Source organism: Triturus cristatus, chromosome 4_1 (genome assembly GCF_964204655.1).
Source record: "Triturus cristatus chromosome 4_1, aTriCri1.1, whole genome shotgun sequence".
Classification (NCBI taxonomy): domain Eukaryota; kingdom Metazoa; phylum Chordata; class Amphibia; order Caudata; family Salamandridae; genus Triturus; species Triturus cristatus.
In genome coordinates this window covers 918,313,874-918,341,034 of record NC_140585.1, presented here as the reverse complement: position 1 = coordinate 918,341,034, position 27,161 = coordinate 918,313,874, and the positions used below count along the sequence as shown (strand labels likewise).

At 44.4% G+C, this 27,161-nt stretch overlaps 1 protein-coding gene across 2 annotated transcripts in view; it reads left to right on the top strand.

The window, feature by feature from the left end:
* Window positions 1-27,161, top strand: part of DENND6B (DENN domain containing 6B) — a 269,659-nt gene that overhangs the window by 150,577 nt on the left and 91,921 nt on the right. For both annotated transcript variants that reach the window (XM_085653729.1, XM_085653730.1), the window contains exon 9: window positions 20,483-20,538. In XM_085653729.1, coding sequence (XP_085509855.1) covers window positions 20,483-20,538 — 56 coding nt within the window. The remainder of the gene's footprint in view (window positions 1-20,482; window positions 20,539-27,161) is intronic.

Sequence of the window (27,161 nt, the reverse complement as noted above, 5' to 3'; positions counted from 1 at the left end):
CCTTTTTTGCGTGTTTAGCCGGACCCTATTGTTTTGCACCCCATCCTAATTTCCTGCCCAAGCTCCCGTCGGTTTTCAACCATTCCCGGGAGTCATTCTGCCTACTTTCACTCCGGTCATTGGGTCCGGGTGGATGCAGGTCTCTCTCTGCTGGATGTCCGGCGGGCGGTGTTGGTGTATATGAAACGGACTTTGCCCTTTTGCAACTCTGATAGTCTTTTTGTCACTTTTGGCCCTGTTAGATCTGGTCATAAGCCTTCTCTGTCCACCCTGAATAGGTGAATTAAGCTGACGATCTTGCTGACCTATAATTCCCAGTGGTCGGAGGTATGTGCCCTGATCCAGGGTTGGTCTACCCGGAGTTTGTATGTCTCTTAAGGGAGTCTCGACTGTGGATATCTGTAGGGCCGCTACGTGGTCCTGCCCTCACATGTTCATGGGTCACTACCTGATGATGTTGGGTGGTCCTTCTGTGGGGGTTTTTGCTGAGGCTGTTCTCCAGGCTGGCTATTCCAGCTCTTGATTGTCGCTCCTTCTGTGGGTGTCTACTTATTTTTTACTCCTTCGTATTGTCTCTTTGGATTAAACCTGGTCTTTACGTCATCCTGTTGTCTGTGGTTACTTGTGAGTGTTCATGAAGCCGCTGGGCTTGGGTATATGTGCAACTCTGGTGGCGAGGAAGACTTACCAGGAGATAATGCCCCGGTTACTTACTGGTAATCTTCATTACCCCGAGTATTGTCTTCCTCGCCACACAAGTTCCCATCCCTCCCTCCCTATTTTACTAGCTGCTTCATGTGATTGCTTCAAGGCTTGGTAGTTTTACAGCAAGTGGGGTGGGTCATCCCTCCCCCTGTACTGTGTCAAGGGTGATGGTGGTCAGCCATGTTGGGTAGGGATCGGATGCTTAGAATGTAAGTTGCTTTAGAGGGTTCTGCTGTGGAGCTGAAGCTCACTTCGTAACTCATGTGGCAAGGAAGTCAATACTCTGAGTAATGAAGATAACTGGTAAGTAACTGGGGCATTAGCATAGTCTCCTGTGCAGAATGGGCAGGAGACTATTTTACCTAGCTCCTCTAACTCAAAGGGACTTGTTAGCACTGCTAATTATCTAATATTTTCCTCTTAAGAACATTTTTAGTAATGAGGAGAAGCAAAGATAGGAAAGGGAAACTTTTAAATGTAGAAAAGTGAAAACTACGCGACTGGCCATCCAGTCCTAACATCGAAGCACACTCATTTTCTGGTGGGGTGCACTTGTAATCAGAAACTGTCCTCATTCACTGGGCAAGAGAGCCAATGACTGATGTGGACTGAACAATTACACCATGCAGTACGTTGTCATGAATAGTATAAATGACACTCAAATAGACGAATGGCAGAAGGAGGCTGACCCAAAGTGCTTCTATTTATCTATATGGATTTACGTTTATGTATTTTGATGTATGTAGTAATTAGTATATTCTTTTTTTTATGACAAGATCCTGGCAGACATATATGCCTATCAGGCCTTCCGAAGAGATTATAGCAACAATTATTAAGTGGAAATCTGTGACTCCTAGGGTTTCTCGGAGGGGGCAACCAACACCAAAATCGTTCCCTACAAAAATAGTCTGAGATTTTATACAACAATATACCTATCTGTAAGCTTTAATAAAGAGAAATAACAATCCACCCTTAAATGCTGGTCAACTTTAACTTATGTTAGGCCTACTGCCTTCATCGTAACTTTTCATTATAAATAATGAGGCCTGTAACCTTTATCTTTAGCTTGTCACCATAACCAACTCAGACCTACTGTGTTGGTCATACACATTGCCACAAGCCATCCGTCAGATGTACAGTAATAACATTTCAAATACGTACACAATTACAGTGGGTAAAACAATATATAATCCCTGCTAATAGAGCCTAATAAAAATTACCATAGTGCAAATCTTCTAGCCCAATGGTTTATTTGGGTGGGTCACCTGAACCCTTGACTGATACAGTAACCTGCGAGATTATGTGTAATAAAATCCTCTGCCCATGCAAAATTTAAATAATTCCGGCATAATTTGTGCAATTTCGGAAATTTTTAATTATATTTGTTAACTAGAAATTCCTGAAATTACACCACTTCACATAATTACCCCACCATTTACTGCAAAACAATAGAGCAGGAGCAATGAGAGCAACCAGAAATTGAGTGGTTGTTTGCATCACAGATGTTTTTCGCAATTTTTTCAGTGCGAAAAGCGTATTTGTAAAAAATTGACATGAGGACGTATTTTGAGCTGAAATATTAGGCTAAACGATACTTAAATTTTGTTTAATTAGGCATCATTTTGTTAAATTTTCCTGAAATTTCGTGTAGTTATGCAAATTTCGCACACCTCTTTAAAATACCTGCCTTCAAGCTTCAGCAGAGTATAGGTCAAGCATACTTACTTTGTCATAACTTTTAATTAAAAACAGATTCCTTTTAAGGAGTCTGACATACTTTTTTTCCAGTGAATCGATAAGGCCAACAAACAGCCATTGCCACTGGCTTGGCACTATAACTAACTAACCGGTCTGCTGAAGTGCATGTAAACTGGCAATTATCATGTATACAGTTATAGAATTAGAAATTTGTACAGAATTACAGCTGGCAAAACAATATGCAATCACTCTCAGTATGGCCAAACATCACAATGAAAATCTACTCCCAGGGTTTGTTAGCGAAGATGACCAACACCAAAACATTTGCATACTATGGTAATCTGTGAGATCACATGTAATCAAATGCCTGTCCACAGCCTGTAACATAGTGTCATAACATTCCAATCTTTGAGACCTTTTGGCTTTAACAATTCCTTTTAATAATAAATAAGCCAGGCCTACTGCCTTTGTTGTAAGCTTTTCTAATGAACAGACCAGACCTCTGTCATCTGGCATCAATCAAGCCTACATGTGTTATCATTGGCTTGTCACCATAATCAACCTATGTCTTCTGTATTGCGTGTAAGCTTTCCCAAAAGGCAACCATCAGATATATGCAGTCATAAAATTACAAATGGATACAAAATTACAGTTGGCAAAATACTATGTCTCCGAAGAGTCAAAACCCTTGCCTACTATGGTAATCTGGTGGACTCTGCGTAATAGAGTACTTTCCTGTAGGCTTTAACACAGTGTAATAACAATCCACCCTTTAACAAAATCAGATCCATCCTATGGAACCTGATGGGACTTTTCCCAATGAACCTATAAGGCCTATGACCTTTACCATTGGCTTTACACTTTAACCTACACAAGCCTATTCAAGTGCCCATACATTGGCAACCATCATACATACAGTTTGAAAATTATATATATATATATATATATATATATTACAGTTTGCAAAAGAATATCCAACCCCTCTCTCAATAGGCTCTAGCAAGAATCATGGTGAAAATTCACAGGGCTTGTCAGATGGGTGGCCAAAGCCAAAACCCTTGCTCACTATGGTAGTCTTTGATAGCACATGTAACAAAATACCTGTCTTTCACCAGTAACAGACTGTGATTGCAACCAACTTTTAAAGGCCTGATGCCTTTGTCATAACTTTTTATAATAAGCAGATCAGACCTAAGTCACCAGACATAGCGTTTCCCGGTTCACCAATCATGCCTACAGGTGGTCACCATAATCCATTCAAGCCTATTTTTTTGACAGTAAGGTTTTCCACAAGGCAATCTATAGGCGCACAGTCAAATCAAATTCTCTTTATTTCGGTTACAAATGTAGCCATAAGAGCACATACAAACATACCATCGTATTAAAATTAACTGAAAGAGAAGAATTGATGCATTCCTGTCATAAAACGGCAGTGTATAGTGCAAAAAAAAAATGCCATAATCAAAGGTTGTGAGGCTAATTCAATAAAGTGCATAATTATTTTCATCTTACAGAAAGAATAAGGGTGGATAAAATGCAAATATCAGTGCCAGGGTCATAGCTTATGAAGCTATTTCAATAAAGGGCATATTTCTTTCCTTCTTACATAGAAAATTAATGCAAATAAAATACAAATATCCAATAACATAACTCACATGCGGTCTAAGGTAAAATAACAGGAATAGATTTTTTTGATAAAAATTATCAATCACAACAGGCCACAGTAAAGTACGTATTACAGGCCATTATGATAAGAACCATCCTGTTAAAACATAAACGATTTCCTTCTGCTGATTGCGCAGTTTAGAAAAGAACAAATATTAACACAGTTAGATGGGGAATCAAGTTGTAAACAAACAAAGCTAATCAAGAGGGTCTGATTCCCCGCTTCCTTATCATAGGAATTAAAAACCTTTTGGTAATAGTGATGTAAAATTTACAGTAAAAAGTGCATCAGACTTTGTGGGGAGGATTCGTCACAAGGGCATATCAATACTTCTGATGGCTCAAATTGGCCCAGGGGAAAACCAAGGTGCCACATCACAAATCCTAGCCTAAACTTAGTTAATAGTAGTCTGTCCCAGGAGCCCTCAATCCGTTCGAAGTATGGTTTCAAGGATGGAGAATTGTGAAACTCTGCATACTCCCTAACAGTCCGTTTGTTGAGTTTGAGATCCTCCCTCTTCCTTTCCTTAAATGTAGACTTGACCCAGGCCATATCTATTTTGGTTATAGTGGCTGGATTAGTAAAATGAGTCAGCCTTCCTATCTTTGTCACTCCTGACTTAATATTGTTAAACCATGAGATTTTCGAGCCACTCGCATGCGAAGCAGCCATTAATAATCTCTCTAATGAAGCATGTGGGTTTGCACAAATTAAACACCACAGTAGCTGGGGCAACTTGATAGTGGCTTTAGCGTACTCCATCCGAAGCTCCTGGTGCATAAAATAAGTGGAGCATGCAGGTGGAGCTCCTATGAGTACATTGAGCACCCTGTTTTGCTCGACTTGGCGGGAGGTTATATTAGAATAACCACAAATTCCCGAGCCATAAATAAGGCCAGGAGGCATTTTCTCGTATAGACCTCCAAAAGGGGGGGCCATGAGTTTTCCCCCAATACGTTTAAGCAGTTTAAAAAATATACCCCACGAACTTGAACATTTGTGTCGCACTTTAGCTATATATGGTCCCCAGTTTCCCCAAGCATCCATAACTAAGCCCAAATATGAAAAGTCCTGGGTCTGGGCTATGAGGTCGCCTTGTAAAAAGTATTCCCGTTATCTTGTATTGTCTAGGCTTGCAAACCATAATTTAAGGTTTTTGTTTGATTGATAACCAAACCTAGTGTCCCCATAAAAGATATGAATTCTTGAAATAAAATATTAGGGCCATTTGGGGTTTTGGAGAGTAAAGCAGCATCGTCTGCATAGAATAAAACTGGAACCTTTGTCCTACCTATTTGGGGGGCATCCAACGCTATGTTGGCAAGGGCTGTGCCATGGTCATTAATATCAAAATAAACAGCAAGGGAGTCAAAACACAGGACTGTTGCACCCATCACCCCTACTCGAAGCTGTCTGTTCGTTCACCTGTTGGGCCGAACCTCACTGATGCTGACAGGTCATAATACAATGCTCTCAAGAACTGCAGCAAATTGTCCTCCACTCTTTTTTTTTTAACAATTTTATTTTTCCATTTTTGAATGAAAACAAGACACATTGCACAGAGTCGCCCAAGAAAACATATCAGGCTCTCACTTAATGGAAAACGCAAATCACATCCATCCATGTACAAAGGGAAGCATTAGCTAAAACAATTACCACCCCGGTCCCCCACAGTGTTCACAGTTCAGCAGGTGTCTGAGTCTGTAGCAGACCTATTATGAATATCAGCTGTGCATAATGTTTGTGACATCAACATATGGATCACCCAATAAAAACATCTGGCGCTCGAGGGGAGGGTAGACATTGGTGATGGCCCGCTATATACTCTGTATCTCTACCCAGAAAGACTGAATCACAGGACATTTCCACCAAGTATGGAAAAAGGCTCCCCGCTCACCCCGCCGCGGTCCGTGCAGATAACAACGGTGGGGCCAGGTGAGGGAGCATTCCGAGGGACGATGCAGAGGGAAAATTAAGTAAATAATTAATTTTCCCTCAGCATTGTCCCTCGAAATCGCCCCCTTACCTGGCCCAACCGCCCAACCGCTGTTACCTGCACGGACCACGGCTGCTCTCACCACAGCCCTTCCAACAAAGAATAGGACCCCCGAACGTCTTGGCCAAAGGAACAGGTGCTAGGTAACGAGTCAATATCTTGTAGGCATTCACTTTATAACAAATAAAGATAAACAATCGGGCAGCTCTCTGCCAGAACGCCCCTGCAAGCATCATCAGATAACTCTGTAGCCAGATCCCTCTCCCACTGTAACATATAAGCATGCTTCTTAGTCGTAGTCAGCTGCAGCAGATATCTATAAAGCCATGAGATGTCTTTATGACTCATATTATTCAAATAGAGGGATTCAATAGGCGCAACGTCACATTGACATGTTCGACGCGCATAGGGTTTGCTTACCCAATGAAGTGCCTGTGTCAATTTGAAGTCATGTGGGCAGGTAAGGGCAAACCCAGCAATCAAGTCTGCTCTTGACCGCAAAGCCCCATCAGCAAAAAAATCCCCATGGAGGGGGGGGGGACGCCTCTGATTCCAGTCAAAAGAACCAGGAGCGCCTGGGACAAAATCAGGATTGTGCACCGGGGAGGAGTGTGGGGGGCACAGAAAACTGGTAAGTCGGGAATGCCCTACGACAACGCACCTCTTGTCAGTAAGCCAAAAGCAAATATGTCAAAGGCAACAAGGGAGGGGACTGAACCGGGGAAGACCAGGGCGGCCACAATAACCCTGCCAAAGGGGAAGGGAAAAAAGCCTGCTCCACCTGGACCCAGGGTTTCTTGTCCGGGTTGTATTTCCAGTCAAGAGGCGTGGATTTGTGCCACCAAAATGTACGAGGAAATGTCCGGGAACCCCAAACCACCCTCCGAGATTGGCTTACGCAAGGTTGCCCCAGATATTCTCGGAGACTTACCCCCATACCAAAGCTAGCATTTTCGCTCGAATATGCTTATATACTGAAGGAGGGAGGGCAAGCGGAAGAGTTTGAAGAACATATAACAACCTGGGCAGAAAATGTATGTTCGAGGCATATGAGCTGCATAGATCGCCATCTGGTGTTGGGCTCGGATGCTTACACCTTGTTGTTGTCTTGGAAGAAGTCTTTTGTGATCACGACATAGGTGACTCCTCCCTTGGGTGACAGTGTGCATGGGCATCGATTCCATCCTCAGATTGTTTTTTTCTGCCATCGGGTTCGGATGTAACTTGCTGCGCTCCGGGTCGACGTTGTTCGATTCCCCTTCGACGCGCAAAAACTCTCACCGCTCGACGGTATCGTTTCGATCTCGAATCTCTCTCAACACGTATCCAGTTCCGAAGACATTTTCGAATCCGGTCTTCGACGTGGGCCGTTGGGACGATCGGCGTCATCAACCAGCATATGGAAAGGACTCCATTCAAAAAATGCAAGTGTGGGGCTAAATTCCCACACACAGATCTCCACGAGGTTTGCAACCTTTGTCTCTCGCCAGATCACGAGAGTCGACACTGCCAGGCCTGTGACTTTCAGGACCAAGAAAACTATACGTGATCGCCGGGCTCGACGACACGAAATGTCCAGGTCAGTCGTTCCGGAGAACATCTTGGAAGCAGGCTCCGATGATCCAGACACAGGAGACGAACAACCCAACATCTCCGAAGCAGAGGAATTGGGATCAGAAGACCAGTTGATTACTCTAGGTCAACAGAGCGTGAGTACTGACGTCGACACCCCTGCCCCGAAAAAACAAAAGGCTCCGGTAACACTTTCACCTTCGGGTAAAGGTCGGCACCGAGACAAAACTTCAGAAGCCCCGCATCCGGGCCCGGCTCCGAAGCATCCAAAGCCTTCAGGCAGCTCGGGATCGAGCCAGCCAAAACATGGTGCCGAAAAACCATTGTCGGCACCGAAGCATAAACCCAAGGTCCTGTCCGCTTCAGAATCTTCGGCACCGAAACCCAGGGTAGTGGACTCTTCGGCACCAAAACAAGCTCAGTCGAAGCCTTCGGATCCGACAAAACAAACTAAACCTTCGGGGTTGAAAACTCCACCTAGGCAAAAGGAGTCAAAAACACCTCCCAAAGCTAAAGAGGACAGGCCAAAACACCACTCGAAGATGAAGTCCTCAGCGCCGAAAAAGTTAACGGATCCAAATAACTTTTCCATCCAGATCCACCGGATCCTAGACAAAAAAACACTCCATATAGACCCCATTACTGGACATGTCACCTCTATACTACTGAAAAAGAGGATATTGGACACCTCAGAAACACCTGAGATACCCTCCAAGAAAAAAGACTCATCCACCTCACCTATGAGGCTTTTCTCTCCATTTCCGCAGCCTAAACGCTATACCTCCTCCAGCACACTCTCCAGTGCCTGCTTTTTCACCACAAGAGGAGGATGAAGATATAGGGGGTGATGATGATACACACTCCCCACATAATACAGATACTGATGATGACACCCGCAGTATCCCACCTCCCGACCCTTGGGACAATTATGATGTCCCAGATGTACCCGAGCCAAATTCATATCCCTCCAGACCATCACTTCCAGACGACAGTATAGGGTTTGCACAGCTAATAGATAGAGCTGCTCAATACCATGGGGTCCAACTACATGCAGACCCCCTAGAGGAGGACTTTTTACTAGAAACATTTGCTCAGCCCCAAAAGACAACAAACACTCTCCCTATGCCCAAAGGGATGATTAAACATGCCCCTGAGGATTTTTAAGATACTGTTAGGGCTAGGGTTCTTAATCCTAGAATCGAGAAAAAATACAAGCCAGTCCCAAGCGATCCAGCTTTTATTAAAGGCCAACTCCCTCTGGATTCATTGGTAGTAGCAAATGCCCGCAAGCGGGCAAATTCCCAAACTACAGGTGAAGCCCCTCCGCCAGACAAAGAATCTAAGTTACTGGATGCATCAGGCAAAAGAGTTGCGTCTCAGGCAGCAAACTTTTGGCGCATTGCCAATTCACAAGCATTAATAGCAAGGTACGACAGGGCTCACTATAATGAGCTTGAAAAGCTCATTCAACACCTTCCAGACGAGCATAAGACCAAAGCAAATGATCTTATACTAGAGGGAAAGTAAATTACAAATACCTCAATAAAATGTGCCCTTGATGCAGCAGATACAGCATCCCGCGCAATAAATACAACTGTATTATTACGTAGACATGCGTGGCTGCGCATATCTGGGTTTAAACAAGAGGTGCAGTCCACCATCCTCAATCAACCCTTAGATCAGGAACACTTGTTTGGGCCCACTGTGGACACATCTTTAGAAAAGATGAAAAAAGACACTGAGACAGCAAAATCCATGGGGGCTCTACAAGCAACAACTAGTAGAGGTTCCATTTGTCGCTCCTTTTATAGGGGTGCCTCCAAAACCATTGGCACAGATACCACCTCTTCCACTTATGAAAGCCCCACCCAGACCTCCCCAAACAATGGTTACTTTAGAGGGAGTTACAGAGGCAATAACAACAGAGGTAGAGGGCGTGGTTCTAATACCCGCAACTCCCCCACCACAAAACAGTGACTTTCCTCCACTTCCCCCCAACCATTCCACTCCAGTCGGGGGAAGACTATCACAGTTCCTACCTGTGTGGAATTCCATCACCACAGACAGGTGGGTAAGACAAATTATCCAGTATGGTTACTGCCTGGATCTTACTGCTTCTCCCCCCAACATATCGCCCAGACAGCAAAATGCCCAACCTTCGCTGCCAGGTTTCCACACCCGTCGTCCAAGGGCAATGCGATATGGATGAACTGGTCAGGCAGATTTGCGTACGCTTTTCTGCCACTCCCATTCATTCCCCTAGTAATACGCAAGCTCAGGCAACAGTCTCTCAAGCTGATCCTAGTTGCTCCAACATGGGCACTGCAACCATTGATCACCACACTTCTTGAACTCTCGGTGGTTCCACACCAAAAACTGCGTCTCTCCCCAAAACTACTAACGCAGAACCATGTATGGATAAGACACCCCCATCCAGGTCAGCTGAATCTGGCGATCTGGCTCCTGAAGTCCTAGAGTTTGGTTACCTTAACCTTCCACCAGACTGTATGAACATCATCAAAGAAGCCAAGCGCCCTATTACTAGAGCCTGTTATGCAGCAAAATGGAAAAGTTTCGTCATTTACTGCAATAATAATAAAAACAATCCACTGGATGCTTCAATCCAGAACATCATTTGCTATTTGCTGCATTTACAAACATGTAATCTGGCATATTCATCCATAAGATTACATCTAGCTGCTTACTTACAAAATAGACAACACCTATCACTGTTTGGAGTACCTGCAATCAAAGCCTTCATGGAAGGCCTTAAAATAATAATTCCTCCCAGACTGCCACCCTCTCCAGTGTGGAATCTAAACATTGTCCTTACCAGGCTCATGGGTCCCCCATTTGAACCTCTACACAAATGTGAACTGCAGTTCCTTACATGGAAAGTAGCTTTCCTAGTTGCAATCACCTCTCTCAGGAGAGTAAGTGAGATCCAGGCTTTAACCATACAAGAACCATTCTTACAAATACATCATAACAAGGTGGTTCTTAGAACAAATCCAAAATTCCTTCCCAAAGTAATCTCTGCTTTTCATCTTAACCAATCCAAAGAGTTACCAGTGTTTTTCCAAAATTCGGACTCTGTAGCAGAGATAGCTCTTCACACACTTGACGTCAAAAGAGCTCGACTTTATTATATTGACAGGACTAAGCCCTTTAGAAAGACAAAACAACTATTCGTAGCTTTCTCACCACCTCATAAAGGACACCCCATCTCCAAAGCTGGGATTGCTAGGTGGATAGTCAAATGCGTTCAGATATGCTACCAAAAGGCTAAATGCACATTAACAATTCCCCCTAGAGCGCACTCAACTCGCAAACTAGGGGCTTCCATGAAATTCTTAGGGAACATTTCCTTAGATGACATCTGTAAGACAGCAACATGGTCTACAACACACACCTTCACCAAACACTATTGTGTTGACGTGCAGGCAAAGCAACAGGCTTCTGTAGGCCAAGCTGTTCTTAAGACACTTTTTTTTCAATCCACTGCAAATGCTACAGGTGACCACCGCTAGGTGAGACACTGTTGTACAGTCTATACAGTACTATGAATTCTGCAGCTCATGTGCCTCGAACAGAAAATGCTACTTACCAGTATGCATCTGTTCTTGGCATGTAGATTTGCAGAGATTCATACGCCCACCCGCCTCCCCGGAACCTGTATCTTTTCCAGTATTATCTTAATTATATACATTCACATGGACATCTCTTTTGTTTCTTACTAACACCATCATTTCCCTTCGTGGCGAAAAACAATCTGAGGATGGAGTCGATGTCCATGCGCACTGTCACCCTAGGGAGGAGTCACCTATCTCGTGACCACAAAAGACTTCTTCGAAGACAACAAGGTGCAAGCATCTGAGCCCAATACCAGATGGCGATCTATGCAGTAGTATGAATTTCTGCAGCTCTATATGCCAAGAACAGATGCATACTGGTAAGTAGCATTTTCCTTTCAAGCTGGTAAGTCAACACAACCATGAGATTTCCAACTTCCCCCAGCAATATAAGTCCTTGAAAAGAGCCAAGAGAAAGGGTGGTACATTGCAAGCGTACAAATCCTTTGTTCGCGGTGGCAGAGACATCCCTAAGTCGGGGATGGCGGACATCTCCCACTGAAAGCCTGCTCGACTAATAGGGCCCTCCAAATTATGGTGGGGTTCGGCAACTCCCGTACCCCGAGACTTGGTTAAATTAACTTTGAAGCCCTACACCTGCTAGAAGGCTTCCAGCTCCTCCATTAGAGTGAGGACGGCAGAACTGGGGTTTCTAATAAAGCAGTGGATGTCGTCAGCAAGCAAGGCGAGCATATGCTTGAAGCAGTCATATCCGAAATCTGGGTGTTGGCTTGTATCTTTGCCACTAATGGTTCCATCATAACAACAAATATGGAAGGGGAAAGCGAGCTTTCGTGGCATCGTCCTCCACTCTTAGGTCTGATAAGTCCTCCCAGAATTTCGACCTAACCATGCTGTCAGAGGCTCAGGTGAGATCCATGAAGACCACGCAGATGGTGCCTTTATTTGTGACAGTATACATACTGACCAGATGGTGTAAATTCAGGCATTGTTCCATCCTGCAAGGCCCTTCACAGAAGCCGTACTGCACCTCCAACAGCGTGTCCATCTCCTTAACCCAGGTTAGGAGACTCTCCAGAACAGCTCTCCCCACCAGCTTCACAGCTGAATCCACCAAGGATATTGGCCGAAGCACCCTAGGGATTGAGAGTTTCCCTTCTTAAAGATCGGCACAATTACAGCAGTATACCATGACTGTGGGAATCCCACCTTACAGACCGCATTAAAGTAATTACATTAGAGGGAGGCCCACAGTTCTGATGACGTTTTATACAGGTCCATGGGGACACCGTCCAGATCTGGAGCCTTATTAGAGGGGCTCTTATTGATTACCTCCATAATTTCATCAAGGGTGAACTCCAGCGCTAATGGAAATGCCACCACCGCCTCATCATGACGATTGGAGGCACTAAGCCCATATATGCCTTTTAAATGGTCTACCCATGCTTCCGGGCTGATGGTGGTAATAACAGAGTTAGCCTTAGCTCTCACAGATTTGGTCTTGTTAGTCTCCAGCCAAAAGGCCTTAGTGTCCTTCAGCCTACATTCCCTAACCAACTTCTCCCAGAATTAATTTTGCAAGTCCTTAATCCTATTCCGCAGTGCATCCTTATACTCCACTCTGCATTGTCGTATTTTGCATAAGTCTCTAGGTGACTCCTTTAGAGCCTCATGTAATAACACCGAGGCCTTCCTACATCGCTGATCAAACCACTTAGCCTCGTGGAACCCTGTCCTACTTGGTTTCATGAGCAGACCACATACGGCTAGATTCAGCTGGAAAAATAGGTTGGCCACCACACCATGATCGTCAGAGGCAGTAAGGCATTTAATCACCAGGGACAGATGGTTCAGACCAAATTTAGTCATGAAGATATTCATGTCGACATTTCTCCAGGCCAGGCACAATCCTTCGGTCTGAACTTGGATTGATTTGGTTGCCACACTCATAGCTTCCCCCTCCCTCCCTGGTAGACATTAAGTTTAAGCTTTTGGGGGTATGATCACCATAGGCACTGGCGACAATAGCTGCCCTGGATACCCTGGCCAACAAATTACAAGTGAAAAAAATATAATCAATAATTGCGGAATGCCTGTCCCTCTCTAAGGTGGCCTTAGTTTGATAATTGGGATCACAAAAACCATTCACATTGGCCAGGCCAAATAACTTGATCAATTGGAGAAGTACTTGTCCTCTCTGGTCCCTGGAATGATAATCGTGTCCTATTCTATTATTAACAAACATGTTGCACTAATTTTCGATCCGTATTATCCCCAGTTTAGCACTAAAATCCCCACCTAAGATCATTTCAAAACCTTTGTGCAAATAAGCAACTTTAACTTCCAAACTGCCAATAAAATCGTATAACTTGTAAACATTGAGTGAATTATCACATTCAAAATACCCATTTATAGAAATTAATAAATACAACAGTTAAACCATTGGGCCACATGAATGAAAATGCTTGGAATAAAAATGCAATCAGAGGGAATCAAGCTGATTTTGTGATCCAGGGTAACTTTAGGCACACAGGTATAAAATTTGGTATACAGATTTACAGTTGGCTAAGCAAAATAATATCTCTTAAGAGAGCCTAACAAGGGTTCCTACAGAACAGATCTTCTATGTCCACAGTTTGTGGGTAACCATCACCAAAGCCTTTGCCTACTAAAGTAATCTGCGATATTCATTGTAACGCGATGCCTATTTCTCTGCATTAATGTAGAGTTATAACAACCCACCATTAAATGCTTATTGACTTTAACACATGATTTTCACAAAAATATATCTGGACTATTGCCTTTTTCGTAACATTTCATAATAAACAGATCAGGCATATATCCAAGATCATTGGTTTGCCTCAACTGGGCCAAAGTCATCCTAATTGCTCAAGATTGAGCCAGGAGAGTGTGGTACCCGAAACGTCTGTGCTTGAGCATATATCCTCCGATCATGCTGATGCTTCGGGAGAATCCTCTGTCTCAGTAGCAGGAGCAGGGTTGTGCATCCAGGCCTTCGCGTCTTGCACCTCCATGCATTGAAACTGAGCAGCAGCAAGCAATCTCTTATGATCCACCTTCTGAAGTCATTGATGTGATTTGGTCAGCCACACACCCTGCCTCAAAATCAGTGCGCCATGCACTGGGATAAGTTATTGTATGGTGTGGCACCCTCCAGACCAACCCACTGCCAGCCAAACTGTCAGATGCCTTAATGTTTCTTTTAACTTTGACCCACTGTGAGCTTGAAATAAGCACATTTAAAAGTTACTTGTCAGTCCTCTCAGCCTTTCTATGTTTGCCAGACCAGTCGTCCTTGTTCAAATCACCTGTTGTCATAAGATTTCTTAAAGATTGAAGGTCCGCCAAACCCCTTTGTGATGCCACAGTAAGACTTGAGTTTGTTTCTCCCTTTCCTAATGTGCGCCACTTTCGAGCCAGTGCACGGTTGTCAATTACGCCTCTTGATCTTTAAAACAATCTTTCTAGTTGTGATAACATCAGTGCAGCGCATGAGGGAGCTTCAGGCCCTCTTAGTCCAAGCTCCTTATGCTGCTTTTTTCCCAGAAACACTGGTGTTAAGAACTCGAGCTGCATGTCTGCCGAAGGTAGTGATGTCTGTTAATGTTAGGTAAGCTATCACTCTTCCAACATTCTTTCCTCTGCCTCATTCCATGAAAGAGGAAGACAGACTCCATTGCTTGGACCTAATAAAGAGTGCTGAGCTTTTACATTGACTTTATCAAGGATCATTGGGGGCACAATCCGCTCTTTGTGGGGTTCTGTGGAGCGGAGAAAGGCAAGTCAGGCACGAATGTGGTCCATCTCATGACGGACAGTCTTCTGTATTAAGATCTGCTATGCATTGGTTAAGAAGCAACTTCCAGATGGTCTGAGGGCTCATTCCACCAGAGCCAAGGCTACTATCTCATCCCTGTGTTGGCACACGGAGTGTCTGTCCTGGATATCTGGTAGCCTGCTGCACGTTCATCAGTGCACCAGTTCACGAAGCACTATTGCCTTGACAGTCTGGTCTGTTGGGATGAGCATTTTGCCTGTTCCTTCCTGAAGGACTTGATCTAGACACACACAGACACACAATCACACACTCTCACACTACTTCTACCACTACTACTACCACTACTGCTACTACCACCACCACTACTACTACTACTACCACCACCACTACTACTACTACTACCACTACTACTACTTTGGTATGTATTCAGAAGTATGCATGAGAAAAACAAGTTACTTACCTTGGGTAATGCTCTTTCTGGTGGATACGCTATCTAACTGCAGATTCCTCACTGCCCTCCCACCTCCCCATTCTGTGGAACTGTCTCTTTTTACAGTCTAAAAAGGTCCCAATTTAGGAATCTGCACACTTGTCCTTCCAGTTTGCTGCTGGGCTTCGCGTCTGAGGACACTGACAAACTTACTAAAGAAAATCATGTAGCAATATTCAGCTCAGTTTACTCACTTCCGGAGTGGAACAAAGTTGGTGCGAAGCTGCATGATACCACCTACCGGCGCACATAAGCACTGCTTTTAAAGTTGTCAGATTTAGTTTCAATGCTGGTAATATTCACAAGGTGAGGAATCTGCAATTATATAGAGTATCTTCCATAAAGAGCATTACTGAAGATAAGTAACTTGTATTTTGTGCTTGATAGAATATCTGATATGAGCAGAACTCTTAATTTTTAGTAGCAGTATGCTAACATTGTTAGGAGATGCCTGAAAGCATGTTGAGTAGAAAGGTATCATTTTTCAATTGATTCATAGTCAAGTTGGGTTTTTAACTTAGTTTGCTTAAAAAAGGGGGCACAGCTTTAGCGTAAAGATGTGTTTCTTCCCCCCCCCCCCCCCCCCCCCCCATCCACCCCACACACGCCAACTCTTGGAGAACACAGGAGTTGAAAATATGGACTCAAGCTGGACATTGAAGTTATGACTGGTAGCAATATCATGCGCGAATTAGACGCCATTTTTGATTGAGGAATACCAGTTTCCAGACTGGGTTTTGCATCGGACTTCAGAGCTGCTTGCAGAGACCTTTTGACGAAGCTCAGTTGCACAGGAAACAGTTCAAGCTGTAATGGGGAATAAGAAAGGAATAGGAATTACTGAAGAGAATGGGGGGGGTTTGGTCATTGTCAGATGAGTGTGCAAGGGAACAGGACGAAAGAGTGACAAAAAAGAAACCTTTAGATGAGGGAGGTTTTATGGTGAAAAAGAGATACGATATAGATAGTGGGACACAAAGGGTGCAGTTTAATTTGAGAAATGCCAATTTTAAGGCAAAATAAGGTGCAATGTGGAAGAATATGTTTTGGGTCTGGAAAATCAGAACAATAATTTGGAGGAGGTTTGAGAAAAGGAGACAGACTGCCGATCAAGAGTATGATGTAAGACCTGTTTGGTCAAGAGTTTTTTTTTCTGAAGCAATAAGGCCTATGGATCATGCGTGGATTATATATGTTAGATGAGGAGGCCTTTGGAATAGGAGGAAAGAGGTGTTATGAGTGTGGAATGTTTAAGGCCGGTTACAGATTACAAAGTGTGCATAAACTCAAATCTGGCTTTAGAACACTGGCACGGGGTCCACTTAGCAGACCTCAGTGGACTCTCTGAGTTGATAAAGCAGCAGCAGCAGTTTAGAAATAGGGGGTGAGCATTCAAATAGAAGCATTTCCTTACAGGAATTTACACATTTCTTCTTTTTAGGGTCTTTCTTCAAAGCACTGTGCATAACCCATTGCATAATTTGCTGTAGAGGTCCCAGCTACTTAAGCACCAAGCTGTCTCCTCACAAACCTTCAAGAACATTCAGATCTTCTAATTTTAAACTTTCCGTCGCATGGATCCAACATTAAAGGCTTGGTGTGAGTTTTTTCTTTTCTCATACTAAACCATTAGAATACCCTAACCTTTATGATGCATCCCAGTTATGCAGCCTTACAAAAAGATCTCCGGACCTGTTTTTTTGCGCAAGCTATCTTGTGACGCTATTTAGTCTTTTAGCATTGCCCATCCAGAATTTCCATAGAGCCAGGGCACCTTATTGGGTAACTGCCCCCGCTCTGCAAATTAAATTAAATCATATTCGATTCAGAATTTTTGCGTTCCAAGGTTGACATCGTGAAGGCTCAGTTACAGTTACCAGTAAAGAAGGTGAGTGTCGAGGGCTGAAGAAGTGACCCAACAGCAACTGTATGTATGTGAGGTATTATTTATTTTGTGACCCAAAACATAGTTATTTCTTCCGGTAAAGCCCTCGGTCAGCAAACAGGTTTCTCCACCATGTGCTCTTTCTCTTCTAGGACAGCTCGTCCGGTGTAAAGCTTGGTTATCAGCTTGGGCTCCCAGGCATTAAGGAAACAAAAGAAAGGAGACACGTGTCAGTGATTCGGCCTCTTTCAGTCGTGTCAGGGAAAAGGGGGTGAGGAGGTTTTCCACCCGGCTACTATTAATGGGAGTCTGTGAAGGGGGGGGTCCGTCACCAACACAGGGAGTTTGGGGCTGCTTTTCTTCTCTATATCGCGCGTGTGCTGCGCCGAAGCAGGCGTTCCTCTACCCCGGCTTTCCGGACTCCCTCCCTGCCTCCCACGGCCCTCGCAAGCGCTGCCGCACCTGGGTGAGCCACGTCCCCCCTGGGGAGTGGCTGGGCGAAGAGCCGGATCGTTGGCCTCCTGGCTTGCCGGTCTTCGGTTCTACGGTCGTCTGCTCGCTCTTCGGGTCTCTCTCTGTCTTCTCCTCCGTCCGTCCCACGCCTGCCTCCTTCGGGATACTTCCGTCTTCCTCTCCAGTTGGCCAATCTTTATCGGGCAAAGGCGCTCCGTGGCTCCGCCCCCAAACGCTCGTCACGGGAGATTCCTCCTCGGTCTTAAAGGGCCAGCGGCCCGCAACAGGTAGTTGTATCGGTCCTGCTGAGGCGGTCTCCCAATCCAGGGGCTGAAATGGCAAAGAAGGGTTCGTAATGTCACCTCGGGCCGGATTCGATTCGTGGAGGGTCGGACTCTGACAGTGAGTAAGATAAAATTAGAAAAATATTACTTGCTAAACAAAGACGTGGTCAGCTTGGGTGATAAGTCTGTTAACTTCATAAGTGACGGCCAGTGAATGACTGATCTTTGCAGTGGTTAAAAGCTGCAGGTTTAGAGAAGGAACTTTAGTATGGCAACAAAGCGTCTGTGACAGAAGAGGTGAAGGAGGAAATCATTTGGTGGTTGGAGAATTGTAAGCATGTAATGAATAATTTTGCCCACTCCAGATTATATATTGGAATCTGATGCAAGCAATGAAGACTGGGGAGCAAGTTTAGGCCACTGGGAGATGGGTGGACAGTGATTGGGGAAAGAGAAATATTAGCACATAAATTGTTTGGAGATAACAGCAGGGTTGTTTGCTCTAAAGATGTTCAACATTCTGTTGCAGAATTGTTCAATACTTCTTGGTATGGTCCATGTAACAGCAGTTACATGTATAAACAAATTGGGTAGAAGCCGGTCAAAAAAGTTTACAGTTGGCAAAGGAGCTATGGTAGTTTAGTATGCAGGACAAAGTAACCTTGTCTGAGGAGTATTTGCAGAAAAGATTAATTATGTGGCAGATTGGAAAGTTATTATTTGGTGGATTACAGTGACTGTAAATGCAGTGTGAGGTATTTTATGAAGATTCAGGAAGCATAGGGAGCTTTAGAGGTAAATTGTTTTTTGTCAGACTGACCTTTCAGGTACAGGATTATTACAGATAGTGGCTTGATCTGGTGCTTTATAGGACTGTTAATTGTTGCAGGTAAGCAATAGATGGTGACCACTCTATGGGGGAAGGCAGGTCAGTTGGGAAAGGATATTTTGATGTGCAAGATTATGAATGGAATGGTGCGGAGGAGACCTCTGAATGCAAGACATTATTTTTGTGTGAGATGTGAGTTTGGTTTTCTGCATGACTATGACATTGAATTGGTTTTGATCATTTTGTATTGAGTGTACCTTAGAAGGGTATCTGATGCTAAGGTGTTAGAGATAAGTAACCAATATTACAAACCTAGTGGGGTGGTTTTTAAAATGTGGAAAAGGATGAAGACAATGTCCTGAGTCAATTGTTTCATTTCTTTACCTGAGTATTGAATATCATTGGAAGATAAATGAAGGAGCAAGAGCAGAATGTGTAAGAACACAAATGCTGTTGAAGATCAGTTGTTGATGTAGTTTGTGCCACTTTTAAGAGTGGCATCGTTGGCTACTGTTGCGAGATGGGCGAGAGTAATTACATAAGAAGCAGGTGTGAATCTGTTCAGATTTAAAGCATATTCAGTGATGGGTGATATGGCAAGTAATGCTAGCATTATTATTATTATTATTATTATTATGTTTCTTATATAGCGCCTGAATCAACCCCCGAAGGGGTATCTCAGCGCTTGCCTTGGGAACCTGTCCTGGCTTTTTCCCTGTGAGATAGCCCCTACAGGGCATCCCCAAGGTGAAAGCCAGGCATCCCGCCGCGGGGGGCCATTGTGGAGATTAAGCAAGCTTAATGCCCAGAGTTGCAGAGTGTGAACCCATGATTAGGTCAGGCACCGAAGCGAGAATTATCGAGTCCATGGACATTTGAGCTCAAGACCCTGCCACGTCGGGAATTGAACCCTGGTCCCGGGTCTGACCTCTGCTTCAGGGTCTGCCTGCTCTAACCAGTGAGCCACACTTATCCCTTCTGCATCACCCTGGACGTGTTATAGTTGAGCGAGAAAACGTAAAAATGGAAGTGATTAAAAAAAGGTAGCCAAAAAGAGGTATGTAGAAAAAGTAATTCTGTGGGGAAGTAGTAATGGGAATTCATAATCCGTATTCTTTGCTTTGTCGAAGAACTGCAATCAAGGAAAAAGAAAGAGGGGGAAAAGAAGAGTGCATTGAGAAGGGGAATGTTTTGAGGAAGAAGAGTGGATTAATCGGAGCATTCAAGAGGAGCAATGTTGTTGTGCAGTGGCTTTTTAAGGGAGCAGAAACATTCTAGATCTATGTTTGTTTAAGTCTGGCTGTAAGATCTTTGAAGTGCTGCAGAGGACTGGCAATAAAGGAGTTTACTGCATAACAACAGCCTCCATATCTGTAATAAAATCTCTATTCTCTTCATTACACTTGGAAATTTTTCATTTATCTGAATCCAGCATGTCTTTCTCTTCAAGTGCCTGATGAAGTGGATTTTGTTTGAAAAGTTTACATGAAATGTTTGTCTGTTTCCTCTCAGAATTTGTTACCTGCTCCATTTGTCCTCCAGAGCCTTCAAGAGCTGGACCTCTTCAGGTGCATACTCAGCGCTTTCTGTTTGTTGGGTAACTTCTTTGCATGCTTGCTCCTTTACTCCAGATGCCATTTTTTTCATGAGATCAGTGTTGTCTGGAATCTTTCCGCTCCTTTGTCTCCTCTTATCGCTGTTCTTCTGTGATTAAAGTATTAAATTCAGCCCACCCCTCCATCCTCCTGTTACTTTTTAGCTTATTGTAGAACTGCTCTGCTTGTAGAAGGTCCTCTCTTCTATTGCTCTTGTCACTCTTTGGCTGAGCTAAGAGTGGTCATGATATACTTATACTTCTCCTTGCTGAAATTAGACCTGGGCTTCAGAACTTCCTTTTAGCTCAGTGCTCAGTTCTGTCAATACAGGTCCCTTCTGTTCCTCACCTTTGTTTTACAATTAAGCTGAACTAGAAGCGTTCAGGATAGGTTCTACAGTTTTCTCCCCTAACCTTGTTAGCCATATAGGAGTTCTGAACTATCAAGATTTAATCCGCACTGTCATCTATTTCTTGATAGTCGAATTGGGAGCTGGCTTTCATGACTTTTCACCTCCTCTGGTCAACCGTTACCAGAGATTAGGGCTGTCATGACAGGCACTCCTCTCTCTGCAACTTTTTGCTGTTGGTATAACTGTCAGGACAGAATCCTGCATTTTCACATCTTTTTGTTCCTACAGAATGGTGATATGAGTTTTTATATACGTGAATCACCCACAGAGACATCGGAGACTTATTTTCCCCAGGCACTTGTTCATCCACAGGGTTTTGAGAAGAAAAAGCCAAATAGATTAAGTTAAAAACTGCATGGTGGTGATATGTGTCAGTTGTGCAAACTCAAAACTGTTGGGGTAATCAAAGGAAGAAGTTGCAACTTACTCTTGCCACTAAGTCTACCAAACACTTGAGCGTGTGACTGAGAAGAAAAAGAAAACTGCTGTGATGGGAAATTACAATTTCATGCTACAGGCAAGGAATGGCACCCTCTCCTTCCAAAGACAATAGAAACTAACATAACTAACTATGCCAGAAACATACGCTATCTTTTTTTTACCTCCTCCTCCCCAACTCTTTGAGAATCGATTTTGGTTTTCACAACAGATTTTATTAAGTTTCCATGGTACAGGGTGGGTGATGCCCAAAGCATACATTGTATATATAGTTCGACATAGGAAGTACCAAGTTTTTGAAAAAATCAACATCGAACTGGCCGGCTATACGGCTGGCCCAACAGCTAAAATGTAGCACAGATCCTCACAAAATTCCCTCAAATGCAAATGACTAGGTGTATGTGTCTTGACAACAGAGTTATTTATCTTAGCTATTTTAGTAATAAGTTAAGTGAACCAGGAGAGTTTATGGAGGGTCAGTGTGTAGAAAAGGGGGTAGGTCAATGCCCCTATATGTTACCCAGCTGGACCATATCTTTCTATGCTTCTGTGGGCAGCCCCTAGCCTGGTAGACTGTGAACTCGGCCTCCATACATCTACCCATGGCCGTTTTCCACCCACCCACCGTTGGCAGGGGAAGTCTCCTTCCACGCATGGGCAATGTCCCGCTTGGCAAGTGTGAGGCCCAGAAACAGTAGGTGGTGTTTGTGTAATTGGCTGTTGAAGGCATGCTTTCCTCAGTCCGTCAGTCAGTCATTGATCACCTCCTTACTGGGCCGCTTGGTTTTTTTATTAATGGACCGAAAATTCCATCTTCAATCGTTGCAAAGGATTTTCTTTATAAAGACCATCCTAGACTTGGTGACTAGCACAATCTTTCTGCCCTCACAATAAGTCCATGACATTCAGGCTATGAACCTGATGGTTTGACCTCATGCCTCTGTTCTGACCTTGACGGTTCTAAGGCTTCTTGGTTTTCTGGCCTTGTGCATCGTACTGGCGGCTCATGCCCAGTGGCATATGTAAGCTCTGCAGTGGAACCTCCGTTCTTCCGTGGTTCCAGCATTGGAGGTCTCTATCAGACAAAGTCCATGTTTTAGATGCCACAGTCCAAAACCTTCAGTGGTGGATGTCAAATGCCAATATAAACTGCCTCAGACTATTCTCCATGCCCCATCTGACACAGTGGTGACAGACATATTATCTCTGGAATGGGAAGTACACCTGGATGAAGTGGGGATCAAAGGCCTCTTTGTCAGGTAGAGCAGTGGCACCACATCAGTTTCCTGGAGGTGTGCACCATCCTTCAGAGCCTCAAGGCCTTCCTGCCATCCATCAAGGGCAAGTAAGTTCAGGTTTTGACAGACAGCAAGACCGCCATGTGGTACTGCAACAAGCCGGGCCGTGGGGGGTCTTTTGCACTGTGGCTAGAAGCTCTGAGTCTGTGGGGGTAGCTGTACCTTCAAAGAAAGTCCTTGGGAATCATTCAGCTGGGGGGGGGGTTCTCTCAACTTCAAAGCAGGCGAACTCAGCAGACGCCATCTTGCCTTGCATGAGTAGCTTTTTGTCCTGGAAATGGTTCAAGGTGTCTTTGCCGTGCCTTGATTAGACCTTTTCGTTACCTCCAAGAATGTTCAATGTCAAGCCTTTTGCACCCTAGAGTTTCCTCCTCAGGCTTCTTTGAGAGGTGTGTTCTGTCTTCATTGGTACCCTGATCTGTTGTATGCATTCCACCTGTATCTCTGATTGCCCGAGTCCTGAAGAATGGTCTGGATGGACCAATCACAGCTATTCCTGATATCCTCAAATTGTGCATGGAGCCTGTTTTTCCGATGTGTTGAACCTGAACATATGCCTCTGATTTAACTGGCCCTTCTGGAAAATCTGCTATTACAACAACAGGGAAAGGTTCTGCATCCAAACCTCCACATTCTACTTTAAAAAAAGAAAAATTAGGTTATTAAACATTTTCAAGTGAGAACATTGCAAACAATATCCATATAGCAGTTTTAGCAATTTAGAGATTGAGTAACTGCTGGTTGTAGAAAAGATGTAGATAAACATCGAGCCACTGTTATATGACATGGATGTTAGCTTCTCTTCTGTTGTCACCAGTTGTGAAACATTTTTTGAACGGGCTTACTTACTTATATGTCTTCTCCTTCAGTTATGCCACAGTGGGACCTTAATTTGGTTAATTGAACCTACGCACAGTTGAACCCTGAGGCAGTAAACTCTTAAACCCATCTTCTTCACTGCAATCACTTTGGCACGATGCATCAGTGAACTACAAGCGCTATCTATAAATCTGCCATCCGCCATTTTATTTTGTAACAAATTGGTACTCATAACCAGGATTTCATGTTATCCTTCCATGAGGGGCAGACCATCACACTCCCCGCTACCACATCCCTCTAAGGAGAAGCTTTTCAGGTTGGGCCTTAACCAGGCTTAGTTTGTACATTGATAGGAATAAGGAGCCCTGGGTGGAAAACCAACTGTTTTTTGGATTTGCTGGTGTGAAGAAAGGGCAGAACCATATCTTGGAGGAATGGCGTGTGTATCAAGCTGTTCCGTGCTTTGGCAAAGAAGGAGCCTCTTGAGTGTCTGCAAGCTCATTTCACTAGGGCAAAGGCTGCAAATTTGGCCTTGGCTATGTTTATACTAGTTAGATATCTGCTAAGCTGCCACGTGCACCTCGGAGGATGGCCATCTTGAAGTGGTCAAGGAGCTTGTATGTCTCGGGGACCTGAAGAGCTATGCTGGTGAGAACTAAATCTCCTGACAGGAGTGCCCAAGTCCGACAGGTCAAAAGGCAGAGACCAGACAAAGCGCGATCCACTGGTCCCCGAGGTTTGGGGGGGATGGCACAAAGCTTACAACCTTGTCCCACAAGAAGCATATGTTGCTGAAACAGTGGCAGAAACCACTAAATTTTCTGGGCACATGTGGCTTCCAAAGTATAAAAAAGGCATACATGTTTGTCAAAGTACCAAGGCAACTACTGTCAGGGTGACAGAAGTTCTGAGTTCTAAGTGTAAGACCATAATCAGGTTCTGGAATGTAGAGACCATGTATAAGTATGTATGACACTGGAAAGCTGGCTCAAGTTACATCTGAGATTAGGGGCTACAACCTACACACCCTTGGGGTCGGGTAAAGTAGATGAACTCGATCTGGCAGAATGAAAACCACCAGAAGAGAGATGGTACTGTTCTCTGGAACGGACAATGACCAACATCACAAAGGAGTATTTATCATCCTGAGCAAAGGGGCCAGATAAAGGCCTAATTGAGTGGAAGCCAGTCAACGGCAGACTCATGACAGACAAGTTAAAAGTCAACACCACCATCAACCAGTGCTATGTTCCAACAAATGGCGCAGAGGGAACAGTCATTTGTTAGAGCATTCTGCCAACAGATGCAAGCTGAGCTTGATGCCGTGTTGAACTATGACCTGAAGATTGTGATGGAAGACTTGAATGCTAAAGTAGGAAATGACAGTATGAACCACAAACTAACCTACTGGTCATCCAATGGCAGAGGCAGAAACCATATTTTCCACCTGATAAGCACACCTGAAGATGTTCACTGCAAGATGTCTGAGTGAGGAGGGGAGTGGGCGTCACACTGATTACCATCTAATGACCACTGTTGTGAATCTAAAGAGAACAGAATGCAAAACATCAGGGCAACAGCACTTCAATGTAGAAAAGCTACAGGACCCCAAGACCAAGAAATAATTTGTCTTACAAATCCAAATCTCCTGGCAGTCACGGAAGATCAAAGCAAACACAAGGAGATGGATGGAGCGCTGAAACTTTTCAGATACTCACCCCAAGTCACAGATCTGGGCTAAATCCATCATCGTTCTTTAGCTCACTTAGCCACCCCAGTTCAGACCCAGCTATATGCAAATCAGTCTAGACCCTGTGCCTCATGGGAACAGTCCAGCCCGAACTGCCAAGCCAGGTTTTCCCTGGACCGGAAACAAGCATCCTGGGACCGGTTTTGGAAGTTCAGTCTGAGCTAGCTGAATATGCAGTCAACAAGAAATGAGACCAGGTCTCTTCACTATATGTGAAGATCAGTGAAACATGCTTCGGGACCAAGACAAGGAAGAGGAAGGAATCAACAGTACAAGATACATGGCAAGCTATTAAAGACAGGAGAACAGCAAAAAAAGAAACTTATGAAGGCCAAATCTTAGAGGCTGCAGGAGAAGTGCAGGCTTCAGTACATAGAAGCAAACAGAGCAGACAAAAGAATGAGAAGAGCAGGCAAGTGGGCATACATGGATAACCTTTCCAGCCAAGCAGAGGAGGCAGCCAGTAGAGAGAATGGGGGCAGGTCTTCAAGATCATGAAAATAGCCGGTGGTAAATGTGGTGCAACATACAACACCCCTATCATGGACAAGCAAGGCAGACTACTCACAGAAGAGAAAACAGAAAGCACACTAGGCTGAGCACTTCAAAGAAGTGTTGAATAGACCAGTACAAACAAGAGAAGTGGACATCCAAGAAGCTGAGATGGACTGATGTGAACACCGCCCCACCACAGAAAGAAGAAATAGTTACTGCCATCCGATCTCTCAAGAACCGAAAAGCTCCTGGCCAAGACCACCTGAATGCCAAAATGTTCACAGCAGACCTGAAACATCAGCCAAGATCCTCCAACCACTGATCACATGTAATTGGGAGGGGAAGAAATTACCCGATGACTAGAACCACTGTATCATTGTCAAGATTCCTAACAAGGGACCATTAATCAATTGTAACAACTAGTGTGTAATCGGGGGGCGCTAGAGGGCGCACTGCGGACTGGCTGCCGCTTAAGACCGCTCCGCCGGTCGGGAATCCAGTTGGTGATAAACGAGCGCTATGCAGAGGCTTTAGTGAGACCAAAGACAGCACAGAGGCGTGGGAAGTATTTGGCAGCGAGGGCAAAGCACTGGAATAATCGGAAAATGCCTAGAAGCTTAGCTAACGGCGATTGAAGATTAGCGCGGTGAGATGGTCTGAAGTCCACAACATGGCGGTGCCCGTGGAGCTGGCGGATCGGAGCGGATAAATCAGGCGAAGCAGACGGAAGGTGATATTGGTATCTCTCCCGCTATTGGATCTGACTGCTGGCGCAACGTAACTGATGCAGGTACAGCGAAAAGGGAATCTTAAACGTCTTTGATTGTGTTGCCGGTTTTGAAGTTTGGCTGCTAGAAGGCACGTAGCGGAAGTTACAAAATGGTGGGCGCCAGCATCGACTGAGACGCTGATGACCGGCTTGAGTGGCTCCGCGATATAGCTGTGGTGTGACGGGAGACAACGAGCGGTCTCATGGTAAGCCCCGCGTGATGCTTAATTTAAGCCCCTGCTGCTGTGAATCATTGCGGCTGAAGTGCAGGGCTTCTCCTTTGCCCGTGCATGCTATGTGAGCGGAGAAATAATGGGGAAGCTGCCGGCAACACGCTGATAGTCGGAGGAACTACCTGGTATACAACCGCCCTGTACAGAGAAGCGCAAATGACTCACCCCCACGGTAAGGTGTGATGTTCGGAGCACCGGACTGCTAGAAGCTCACCATTACCACTTTTACAAACTGAAGATTGGAGCCATGGACGCCTTCTAGGCAACATGGATAGGGAAGTTGAAATGGAACCCTCGGTGAATATATCATAAAGGAGCTACAGGGACAGTTGACGCACGTATCCATGATGTTGTGACTGGGGACTAGCATAAATGTGCAGCA